The sequence below is a fragment of the Nilaparvata lugens genome, chromosome 2 (genome assembly GCF_014356525.2).
Source record: "Nilaparvata lugens isolate BPH chromosome 2, ASM1435652v1, whole genome shotgun sequence".
NCBI classification, from domain to species: Eukaryota; Metazoa; Arthropoda; class Insecta; order Hemiptera; family Delphacidae; genus Nilaparvata; species Nilaparvata lugens.
This window is the reverse complement of record NC_052505.1, coordinates 25,158,319-25,171,640: the sequence shown is the minus strand read 5'-3', so window position 1 is coordinate 25,171,640 and position 13,322 is coordinate 25,158,319. Positions and strand designations below refer to the sequence as shown.

Below are 13,322 nucleotides of genomic sequence, written 5' to 3'. Positions count from 1 at the left end.
GAGAAGACACAGGTAAATTGTCCTCCGACTGTCTCCGGCTGCAGAACAACTTTGAAGGAATTGCATTTTGAGCTGACACCTTTAACGGTCCTGTTGTCTTTCGCCAGTGTCCGTCGCTTTTGCGGAAATTGAATCTTTAAATTTTACTAATTTTTTTAACGGCTAGTATATCCATTGTTGAAACAAATTAGGGACCATCAATGATCAATCTGTAATCAATATTATTCCTCTTGATTTTTCAGTACACATTTTCTTTCTGTTTACACGTTTCTTGATTGCTTGAATAAATTTAGTTGTTGTATTCTCGTGTATGTATTCAATCAAATTTTATTTCGGTTCTCTTAATTAATATTTAATTAATTTAACTCTTTTTATTTTCATATTGCAGGATAAAAATAACTCACAATATTGGAATCCTATTTGTAAAAATGGGACAGTATGGAGAAGCATGCTCAAACTTCGAACGAATCATGAACGAGAAACCCGACTTCAAAGCAGGTAAACGAATTTAAAATTATATATGGTTTCTTAATCAATTGAATAGGTATTTTGTCAGTCACTCATAAGACCCTACGGGATAACGCTGGCCTTCGAACTAGGCCTCAGGAAGAGGCTCCCTGGTTCTCATGTAAAGGGAAAAGCCGTCAACCTACGGTGACTCCGCCCCTGGCAGTAACCTGGCCTATGGGTGTACGGTCAGGTGAAGACTCCAGACTATGGGAGGTCATCTGGACTCTCCGATTCTGGGAGTAGCTGGTCACAGTGAAGCCTCTGGCGGAGTTTCCAGGTTTTCCAGTGCGGGTCCAGACTATAGGGATCAAGGGTACCCTGTCTCTGGAAGTAGCAATCATGTGAAATATATCAGAATGTCTGATCCATGGCTAACGCCGCCGAAAATTTGACTTATTTCTTCTCGTTGATCATCATATTACTGTACTTCATAGGTTGAATTTAAAAGTATAGATGTGTCAGATGTTGATGTATTATTATTTAAGAAGGTGTACGATTTTTTATCATTTCTTTTTTCAAGTAATTTTTATGTAATTTTTCATGTTCTATCCATAATATGTTTCCAATTTATTCCAACTACTTTCGCCCTTCCAAACCATAGTTTGCAGCACGGTGATTCATGGACAATGTTATTTCAATACAAACACTTTTGCCGTGTTTATGCTAATTTTATCAAAAAGACCTACGCCCTCTTTTTCGCTCTTTCTCTCACAGGCTTTTCTGATTCTTTGAAATTTGGCAGCACTGTACTCCATAAGAGCAATGATGCAATCTAAGTTTTGCACAGATAATAGTTTTCGCTAATGAAAATTAATAATTTCAAATGTTCTGTTACTACTTGTGTAGGTCTTCACGCTATAATATGCTACTTTGCTATGGATGATAAGGAGAAGATGAGGCTCGGGTTCCAGATGCTGCTGGATGTGCCACTTGATATCGATGATGAGGATCGATACATTTCAACATCTGTAAGTTTCAACTCTCTTTTTCTAAAACCTGCGTCAACCCTGCACTACTAGATTCACTTCAAACTGTCAACATTGATTGAATGAGAAGCATTTATGCTGACAATTTGAATCTGCTGCTGCTACTAGAACGTCGAACGTCGTTAGTTTCATGCTATCAACTCACTTATGCATTGTACAAGGAGTAGGCTAGTCCTCGGTTTGTTCAACATAACCTCGCCAAAATCAATCTAAATTCCTTGTTTGAAACCTTAGTTGGTTGTGGTTACGTTATTCAGCTACCTGGCTAATGCGCATACATTCTATAACCCCTTTTTTGTTGGGGCTACTCATAATTATCAAGAAATAGAAATAAAAAATCCAAGTACCTTTTTTAAAGGTTTTACTCACAAACATGAAGTTAGTAATAGTATTTATTTAATGTTATTTATTTATTTATTCACTCACTTGAAAATGATATTAATGTTGAAACATGCTGTGAATAAAAAAATTGAAAAAGGGTAAAGAAATAGAAATAAAAAATCCAAGTACCTTTTTTAAAGGTTTTACTCACAAACATGAAGTTAGTAATAGTATTTATTTAATGTTATTTATTTATTCACTCACTTGAAAATGATATTAATGTTGAAACAAGCTGTGAATAAAAAAATTGAAAAAGGGTACCTAGATTTTTTATTTTTATTTCTTGATAATTCTATGACCGACCCCTAACGTCTACGTTTAATTAAGCACCTTCATAGACACTAAATTCTATGTACTAATAATGCATAATAAGTACTAATAAGTACAAGATGGATTACAATACTATGAATGAATAAATGAATTTATTCTATCCTTGTATGCATGTCTCCTCCTCACGCAGACGATAAGTCTTTGAGGAGGAATTCCGTAATATTGAGTTTGTTTCTTGTTCCACTGTTAAATACTTGAAGGAATAAAAAAATATTTTAATTTGAAAGTAAGATGATAAATTAATACAATTATGTCATTTTCGCTTAGCTGTACATCATATCTTGAAGATTTTTGACCAACCATGACAATACAGATCAGATATAAACATTTTCCACTTGAAATGATATTTTTTACGTTCACATTTATTTGGAATTTATACATTGAACCACAATACGGTAGATTTATATTTTATTCTATTTTGTGGTTGTTTCTAGGATGACGTCAGCTCTAATCTTCTATTGGAGGTTATTCGTAACGATAGTCTGCGGTCACTGGAAAGAGAAATCAAGAGAATTGCTGAGAGGAGCATTCTGACTGCGGCAAAGCTGATAGCTCCTGTTATTGAGGACAATTTCACCGCTGGTATGTACCGTACTGTCACTTATGAATGAAGTAGATTCATCATTCACTTCACGTTGCGGTGAGTCGAAAGGAAGACCTTCATAGGCTAGAGCTTACTAATTTCACGGAAGAATGGACCAATAGCGAGTAACTAGAATGAATAATTGGAATATTCTGAACTGAATGATCTATATTCATTTTATCATTTCAAACTATTCGTTTTTAGAATGTGTTAGGAATATTCGGCATTTCTAGCCTCTCGCCGGTGCATGATTTGTTGGATGACATGTACGGGCCAGTTCTACTCATTTGCACAGGTAGAAAGAAATGCATTCTTATTGTTCTACGATTCAGAAGGCTAACCGGAGAGTAACTGTTTAGTAACAAACTGTAACGTGAATGGTTGACTTATTAAAAGTAGGCTGAAACATGCAAGGTAGGTAGCTCCAGTACGATAGGTTCATTGGCAACAGCCTTGTGGTAGACAAGGATAGAAAGCCTACATAAAAAATCTGGTGTGGCGCACTCACACAACTTTCCTTGCCGTTATGAAAATTGATCACCTGACGCTAGTGTTCTCGCGCATCTCAAATCTACTATTCAAAGATATGAGACAGCTGGTGATAGGACAATAACGCTAGAGACTCACGAGGTCTGCTATCTTTTCGTAGTGAATGATTTAATAGAACCAACAGTTGCCAACAGTTTGCAATTTAATAATCACATTTTCTCGAATTTCAAGCTTATTTTCAATTTTAGGTGAAAATGTTACTGGACATCAATTGCAGAGATTTCCATGCTCAATCTTTTCCACTTGAAATTTTTTCTTTGAATTGTATATAAACGCTGCTAATTGAGAATCTAAAATCAAACTTTGCATAGATGGGGCGGAGCTCCTGAAATTTTTACAGATATAGGACTTGTTGCAGTTGATAGAGCTTATCAATGACTATTTCAGGTATGAATTTGATCAAAATCGTTGGAGCCGTTTTCGAGAAAATCGCGAAAAACCCTGTTTTTGACAACATTTTCGCCATTTTAGCCGCCATCTTGGATTGCATTTGATCGAAATTGTTCGTGTCGGATCCTTATAGTGTAAGGACTATACGTTCCAAATTTCAAGTCATTCCGTTAACTGGGAGATGAGATATCGTGTACACAGACGCATATACACTCATACACACACACACACACCACACACACACACAACACACACACACACACACACAACACACACACACACCACACACACACACACACACAACACACACACCACACACACACACACACACACACACACACACACACACATACAGACCAATACCCAAAAACCACTTTTTCGGACTCAGGGGAACTTGAAACGTATAGAAATTTAGAAATTGGGGTACCTTAATTTTTTTCGCAAAGCAATACTTTCCTTACCTATGGTAATAGGGCAAGGAAAGTAAAAATGCCGACTTTTTGATCAAATAAAATCAGATTGGGATGATTTGATTCGATTTTGATATGAACCGCACTAATATTTCAAATTTTCAATTACAGATATAATTTAAGACTGGGCGTACACCGGTTAGTCAAGACAAAAGACCAGTCACGCTTAGTGACGATTGGTCATAATAGTTGACATGTCTATTTGCGATGATTAATCAGTGTGAGTTGCGTCATAAGCAGCAATGTGAAGTATTGTGACTAAACATGTCTGATCATGTCTTGTCTTGTCTTGTCTTGACTAACTGATGTGCGCTCAGCCTAACTGGTGTGCGCCTGGTCTTAGTAATAAAGAAACGCAAAAACAAAAGTTTAAACAGTCTAGCCTCTTTAGGCATAAAATCCATAAGGTACCTCCTGATTAGCATCGATCAGGTACCTCCTGATTAGTTAATCATTATTTTACTGTTGTAAGTGATCAGTGGGTGCTATTTTGTTATTCAATTTGGTTTGTAAACAATCTAAATTAGAACTTTTCTGTTTTCAAATGTTTGGACTGAAAATTGGACCTGCATTCAAGTGTATGGAACATAACCTACTTTTTGAACTATTTATAGTGTATAACTCTAAATTCGGTGAAGAAACAGTTTTGGGCTGTGTCTGTTAGTCCTTCCCCAATCATTTTAAAAAATTGTGTTCTGTTTATCAATAAATAAATAACGAGCGAAGCTCGGTGCCCCGATATTTCAAAATTAACGATTCAAGTGCTCAATATAACTAGAGTTTTACAGCTATTACGAATTTGTTATTAAAAGTCTTCATAACTAAGCTATTAAAAGCTAAGTTATTAAAACTCTTAATAACTAATTACTTGACGTAATCTCATATATCTATAAATACTCATAGATTAAGAAAGATCTAGCTATCTGTTTATTATAATTGTTTTTTGACGCATTGATGAACATTGTTATAAGTCTTGAATAACGAGATTGAAGTGTGTTGTGTCGGTGGCTAGGCTACAACTGGTGCGTGGAAGCTATCAAGAACTCGCTGTACGCGCCGCTGGCCGGTGACCTTGAGATCAATCGCGCGGTGACCTTGCTGAAGCAGGGCGAACTGCCGCAGGCCGTCGACACCCTCAGGGCTTTCGAGAAGAAGGGCAGTAAAGTAGCCAGCACTGCCGCCACTAATTGCTCCTTCATCTATTTCTTGGTCAGTGATGTTTAGAATTGTTGCTATTCTCCTCCTGATGTAGAAATGTGTAATATGGTTCACTCGTCGAACATATCTGAAACTGGACCAATCCGAAAGGGGAATCGATTTTTTGTGTGTGTTTCAAAATTATCAAAAACACATTTAAAAGTATTAAACGAAAAAAATATCAAAGAAATCCTTACCTAATTAATTGCTATCATCTACCAGACTTCTGATACTACAAATCGAGGGTGCATACTACATTGAGGGTAGCTAGAAGGAATTCCTATGAGAGCTACTATTCAAAAACTATTCGCCAAAATTCCCAAATTACACTAAGCTGACAATCTTTGGATAGAAGCGCTTCATTTTATACTAAGCCAAAGCGACCAGACCCGCTTCACATATTCTTTCAATCTGTAAATTTAAAAGTTATCATTTTGGCTTGAGATCTATTAAATGTGTCTACCCAAGTCATCGTATGTAGTGTAGTGGCCGTAGTGAAAGACGCTACCTTTGAGGCCCCGAGTTTGAATTTCGGCTAACCTGATATTTTTCTTGGGTCATTCCCGCGTTTCGAATTCATACGTTAAGGCTTTTCAGTAAACTTTTTTCAAATTGTAAAATCTTTCTCAATACAATTGTTAAGATCAATTAAAGAGTGAGAAAAGAGTGATATAAGAGTGAGAAAAAGTGGCAACTAAAGTGGTCTAATAAGCGAGTTTGGGTTGTTGAAAGTGCTAACTCCGTTTTCTTTCCAGATCATAAACGGTTTGGAATTTTCCATTGAAGTTTTTTTAATACATTCAGTATATCATTGGCTTAGTTCTAATATGCGTTTTTTCGCGATTTATGCCAAAATAAAAAAGTTATCGAATTTACAAAAAATGTTACTTTTTTATTTATGAACGATATGGGGAATAAAATATTTTTGTTTGGAAATACACTTTTTGAATATTTAAGAGAAGTTCTGTTAATATAGTCGAAACCGTTTATGATCTGGAAAGAAAACGGAATCTGGAAAGTTAGCACTTCAACAACCCTTAACTCGCTTATTAGACCACTTGAAAATTTCAGTTGCCATTTTTTCTCACTCTTATAATGATCTTAACAATTATATTGAAAAAGATTATCCAATTTAAATAAAAAAGTGTACCGAACAGCCTTAAACTGTCGTTCCCGGCTGCCTAAAAGCAGTCGTTAAGTCATATCAGAGACCCTGAATATGATCAGCTCTCTTGACACCAGACCTGCACCAGCCAAATCATTGGCATTATTTATCTATTATTTATATATTTATTATTTGTATATAACATTATATATAATTCCACATAAATAGTGTGCTCATTGATTCTCAAAGTTTACGTAGTAGATGAATAGCAGTGTAACAAACAAACTAGTTTCTAATTATTTTGTAAATGCGTTGTTCTGACAATTTTAAGTATTCTCATTGAATTGTTGTCTTATAATAATTAAGTTCAGTGTTTTTCTGATTGATTAATTGTCCATTTTCTTATTTTAAGTCAAATAAATTTGATTTGTGTTGCGGTTGATAGCAAGGAGACATTGAACAAGCGGAGAAAAGCGGGGAGGCAGCCAAAGAGGCTGATGGGTACAATGCTGGAGCCTATGTCAACCTGGGCAATTGCAGTCTCAGCAGGGGAGAACTAGTCAGAGCCAAGGATCTCTACACCCTCGCTTTGGACAATGACGCCTCATGTGTTGAAGCCATCTATAATCTAGGTATGTATTTATATATCAAACATAACTATAACTACTTATAGGCTATTCGAAATCACCCATATCATAGTAAATTATGAATGTATTCCCATATTATATTGAAAGACTTTCTGGAAACAAACATTTTACTGTACTAATCCACATTTGGTTTGCGCCACAACAAAGATTATCGGTTTCAATTTTTGGATTAAAATTTTAGGATTTTTTACAATTTTAGGATGATTTGGTGTAGAAATTAATATGGACATAACCTACATAATATTTGGATGGGTTCAGACAAAATTAAGAACTAGAAGAAGTTTTGGACAATGGCCTGGTTTTTCTTTCCTGACTATTGTATTGTTAGCTCTATTCATTAAATAAATACTTATTTATTCCTCAAAGTACAGTTGAATAAATTATGAATATCCAGTAGGCTTGATTATAAAAGATAGAGGTGAAACATCATATCCTGAACGAGTTGATTATCCTTGAGCTGTGTAACATTCTGTGTGGATTCCGGTCATTTTATCAACAGAATGTGTTTTACCATGGAACATGAATATGGTGAAAAGAGTCGAAGCTTGTATACTGTATAACCTCAATGGGTGGACATTTCGAGCATATTCTTTAATCACAGTAACTAAGGCTGACCACTATCGGTGTTGAACGTGCATGTCATACACTAAGGGCCGTTTGCACAGTGCAAGTTTAAGCTAAAGCTTAAACCAAATCTGGGTTTTTTTTTTGTTTAAACTAAAATTCCGTTTGTACAGTATCAGTTTAAACTCTGTATTGAGTTTAATCTCTGGGTAAGTTTAAACCTCCAAAGCAGGAGGTTTAAACCAAATAATTTTGATTAACTTGACATTTGTAAAGATATGATGGGGAAACAGCTCATAATAAATTCTTTTTCGACGGTTGTTTTTATTACTTCTGTAGACGATGGTAATTATTTAGGTTATAGTGAATCATTATTTGAATGTAAAAATAATTATAATGGATGAATTGATAGAAGTTTTTAATGCGATTGATAAAGATGACTGCGAAGAAATTTTAAAACTGAGAAAAATTGGGCAAAAAACGAATAATTTAAATTTCTGGGATGATAGAGAACTTTTTACGGTTTCGCTTGAGTAAAGCAACTGCCAATTTAGTATTTGATTGAATAATCCACTTTAGAAATTAAGACAATTTTTAACAGTGGTCTTGGATTAGAAAACATGTTTTTAATAACACATAACTGACATATTTCGCTTTCGAGAGATTTCTAATAAATGAGAAAGACCGTAGTAGATTAAAGCTTAACAAAATAACTTTTCTATCTTACATTTTAAAATATATTTTTTGGTGCCAACTAAACATATGTTTTTAAAAAATTCTTGATTGCTTTCCACTTTTATTACTGTAGGTTACAGCTTACAGCTCTGTGGACAAAACATTCACACATTCTTTTGAACAAAAGAATAGTAGCTACATATAACCTCAATTTACTGATGGTTTGTAAACAAATAACAAATTTCCTGTAATAATCAGCCTTCCTGGTATTATAAACGATGACATTCTATTACCAACTTAACGCTAAACTAGTTTAACTTAAACTGGATTAGTAAATGCTCTGAGAAAACCGAATCAAGTTTAAACTTTCAGATAACTTAATCGAGTTTAGCAATCTATACTGTGCAAACGACCCTAAATCTGCGAGAGGCTTCTAACATAAAATCAACAACCAATAACAGTAAATAAACCACTGGAAAATTAAGATTCATCTTGATAGAAAAACAATTTAACAAATAGAGCAGCGAAGAAAAAATAAACAACATAAATTGGATATACAAAAAGCTTACTTCCAAAAATTTTGCTCGAGGCGTTTCTCTGCTCGTTCAACCGTTAGTGGCTATCCTGAGAAATGAGAGCTAAATATTAAATGATCTTGTATGTACAAGGTGCGGCAGTCAATCGGGCGATTTTAAAAGCGTTCTCAAGAGTGAATGATTAGATTTATTGACATGAAACATACAAAAACACAGAGTAAAGATAGTAGCATTTAGTTTACAAACTCATAAAACTAAAAAAATAGAAAAGAAAAGTCTTATTTTCGAAAAATAACATCTGTCAGACGTCCACCATTCCTATGTATGCACTCAGTAAGTCTTCTGCTAACATCGCTCATTACTCCAACTACCGCTATGTTCTCTGGTGTACGACCTTTTTTTGCACTACCACCTCTCTTCTTCACTGTAGAACCAGTTGCCTCAAAGTTACGAACCCAGGTCTTTATGGCATTGGCTGATGGAACAGCATTATTACGATGAATCTCGAACTCTCTTCTAAATTCACGCTGAGCGATCACATAGCTGTCCCTGTTTTTATAAAATGATTTTACGGCATAAGCACGCTGTGCTCCTGTCCACTGCTCCATTGCTACTAAAATGCTTTAAAGTTTTCTACACGATGGGCGTAGCATCGTTCTCCCCACTCCAGCCAAACGAACACAAGCGCTGTTGCAAAATCGCCCGATTGACTGCCGCACTTTGTATAACAACTATACATTTTTATTACAACTAAATTTCCGTTTTATAAATCACATTAAAAATTGAGTGACAGGACACAAAATCACCCTGAACTCTGTATGTCAAGTTTATTTAATAAATTTACAACAATATGGGGCAAAATAAAAATGACTGGGACGAAACCCGTATAGTTTGTGTGCTATGAGAATAGAAAAAAAAACGCATCAAAATGCTAGTAGTCCAGTCAATATAGACATAAAAAAGGGGGTGTGCTTGCAATTTATTTTGTAGTTCTAATTTTTTAATATGTTATTTGGATACTTGAGAAAAGTCCAGAACCAATTTCTTCATGCAAAATTTCCTTATGCTAGATACAGGGTGGCCCAAAAACCTCGTATTTTCAGTTCATTTTCCAGTTATCAGCTATTTCTGCCAAATCCATTAATCGGACAGAAAAATTTGCTCTCGCCCTTTTCAGATTATAAAATTAGATAATTCGGAACTCTTTATCTCCAATAAGTACCGAGTTATGATTTTTCAAAAATGAGTAAAATTTATATAAAAAAATCAACTCCGATGATTTTTAGTTCTCGATCAACAATATCTTCCGATTGTTACAATTTAGATGTATAATTCAAAATCCCTTATGTTCTATGTTTCAGGATAACATAATTCTGTTAGGTTTCTTAGCATGGATTCAAACCTCTGCACATTGAGAGTAGTTTCTGATAATCAATACTTTTTTGTATCTTGAAGCAATAATTATCAGAATCAATGTTGGAAATGCATTTTATGTTGATGTTTGTATCAGGTCTTGTAACAAAACAGCAAGGATTGTTCGAGGAGTCTCTCGAGTACTTTCTGAAATTGCATGCAATTATCAACCATCACCCCCATGTGCTATATCAGCTGGGACATTTGCATGAGCTGATCGGTGATACTGAGCAAGCGGTCGATTGGTAAATGCGTCTCATTAATTCAAGTGCACCTGCGCACATTGCTATTGATTGCACCAGTATTCCACCTAAATTATAAGCCCAAGTATAAGCCTAAATTAGGCTTAATATATTGAAAAATTTATCAAATAAAACCAATCTTGTATGTAACATTTATAGTAATTGACAGGTGGCATATTGTGTGAGTTTTAATGAAGCTCACATATATACAACTAAGCCCCATGAGTAACAATAACTAATAAAGCATGTCCTGTTTTGGAAATGTAATAATAAATATCCCAAAATTAACGCAAGACTTTAATCATGCTGCCATCATTCAATTAAGATAGATGTTGGTAATCCTGAAATTGAGAAGTTGATAGCTTAGGCCGGTTACATAGCTGGACCGACCGTCAGTGCGTACGTCAGTCGCGCTTGTCTTTTCCATAGATATTCCATGTATCCGTACAGAGCTCGACTGACGGCACGCATGCGTACGGTCAGGACCATGCGTTTTATACAGCGTACGAAGACCATCGGTCGAGCTCGTGCGCATCCGTTCCATCGGTCGACTGACGCGCTATTGAAGCAAATAGAAGCTTTCAGAGCTGTACTGATCAGTAGCCCGATCGCAACATAATCAATGTGCTGACACCTCTGCCCGACAATCAGCTGATATTGAATTGAATAGCATAATAAATGAATTCAACTAATAGTGTCTATTTGAATTCAGAGTTTTTCTATACATTTCTTCAATCATTTCTAAATTATTTATTGGAAAAATCATGTATTATTAATATTATCTACATTTATTTGATCCGTAACTTGAAGTGACTGCAAGTATTCCCAATGGTGATACAAGCTCGAAATAACTCATAAAAATTTCTGATGAACATTCTGAGGTAGTTGAAAAATGTATCTTCACCCCAAGCAATGATACGTAAATGGTACTAAATTCCCTTTGAAATGCTCTTTGGGCGACCATCGGGTGAACTTGATATCTACGTTTTTTTTGTTTTTTTTTTCTTTTAAATCATGTTGATACGTGATATCTACGTCTTTTAATCTTTCGTTTACGAAGATAATGAGCTGCAAATAAACAATCTGTAAAGGCGTCCATTTTGTGAGTCAGAAAAACTGATGTATGGTCAGGATGGTGTATACGCACTGACGGTCGGTCGAGCTCTGAATGTGTAAAACTGATTCATTGATGCGTACGGTCAGGATGGTAAATACGCACTGACGGTCGGTCGAGCTCTGTAACCGGCCTTAGAGTGTGATCATGTTGAATGCGTATGCGTGCAAGTGCACGTCAGATCATACATGAGCTGAAAAACAATTAAAAAATGCCATTGAAACACGCATGTATCTGCTCTCACTGAACGCAACCGGCAAGTGCAAGCGTTCAGTGTGATTGTTCCTATTGCTCTTACCAGTTTAGTTTCTCATCTGCACGCTTGGTCATGCATAACCAATCTTGCACTTGCACGTATACGCATTCAATGTGATCACACCCAAAGAGTCTGCATTAGTAGAAATGTGTGATACAGCTATGTGTTTTCACAACAATATTCCAAGTAAAGGATTATTGTTGGCAATAGTTTGAAAAGTTAGTTCCTTTCAAATTGTGAAAATATTTGACAGCAGTGTATGTTTATGCAATAAATAAATATTAAGAGTTCTCCTTTGAATTGTAACTCCAATAATATTATTCGATCAGTGCAAAGAATCTTCTTTTTATCATTAGTAGATGGGAGAAAATCCTTTCAGAGCCTCTCTAATAAAGTATGTCTGCGCCATTGATATTTTTACTCTTGAGTATTCATTTTGAGTATTTGTTTTTGTTTTTGTGAGAAGTCAACAAAGTTATCAATTCTAACGAATGTGTTCTATTTTTTAGGTTTTTACAGTTACTTGGTATTGTTCCATCTGATCCTGGAGTATTGCAGAAGCTTGGTGAGATCTACGATAATGAGAATGATAAACAACAGGCATATCATTATTACTTTGAGGTGAGATCGTCATTGCTATGCTTTGCTATCATTTTTCAGTAGTAATTTCATATTATCAAAACATATTTACTACGTTGACTAAAACGACTTTTATTCAGTCACTCGAAATGGACTCATTCGTAAATTGAATGTTAACTTCCATAGTGGTTGACCCAGCCAACACATCCTTTAGTAACGAGTACTATCACTCTCGTTGGACGGGTGACCGCTTCTACCTGAACCACCAGCTTTCCTGATTTAAAATCATATTGCTTGAAAAACATCTCAATTTATTCATTACTTATTACTTCATGCACAAGTCAAGCTGTAATGTAGGCCTAGGTGTCATACTGATGTCAGCAGAGACTGTAGTTGCTTGTAAAAACTTGGATAACGTTAATAGTTTTATTTTCTTTTCGTGTGGCAGATTTTGTTGTGTGGTTTAGGAGATAATAACCGTATTATTACCGTAATGCTTTTCATTCAACGAATGCTGAGAATTCTACTGTATCAATAATTTCATTGCACATTTATTGGGATCAGGTAGATGAAAGTTTCCACTTGACTAAGATGGGTCTGCAAGTGTTTCATCCTATCAGTTATTAATTAACTACCTATTATTATTGTTAGTTGATCACGTTCAGTCGCTCAAGTGAGCAGAGCTCTTGCATCATGCGAAATTGTAATTTTCTATTCCCTAACAGTTTTACAGCATTTACCCAACATGATACTCTATCTAACCGTCTTTGAGTCAGAGTTCTTGACAGCGTCTTG

General features: G+C 35.3%; 1 protein-coding gene across 1 annotated transcript in view; it reads left to right on the top strand.

The window, feature by feature from the left end:
• The window catches only part of LOC111045009 (intraflagellar transport protein 88 homolog), a 34,770-nt gene that overhangs the window by 14,053 nt on the left and 7,395 nt on the right, over positions 1 to 13,322 (top strand). The window contains exons 7-13 of the mRNA XM_039420884.1: positions 389 to 498; positions 1,357 to 1,478; positions 2,642 to 2,789; positions 5,212 to 5,408; positions 6,947 to 7,133; positions 10,434 to 10,581; positions 12,458 to 12,569. Coding sequence (XP_039276818.1) covers positions 389 to 498; positions 1,357 to 1,478; positions 2,642 to 2,789; positions 5,212 to 5,408; positions 6,947 to 7,133; positions 10,434 to 10,581; positions 12,458 to 12,569 — 1,024 coding nt within the window. The remainder of the gene's footprint in view (positions 1 to 388; positions 499 to 1,356; positions 1,479 to 2,641; positions 2,790 to 5,211; positions 5,409 to 6,946; positions 7,134 to 10,433; positions 10,582 to 12,457; positions 12,570 to 13,322) is intronic.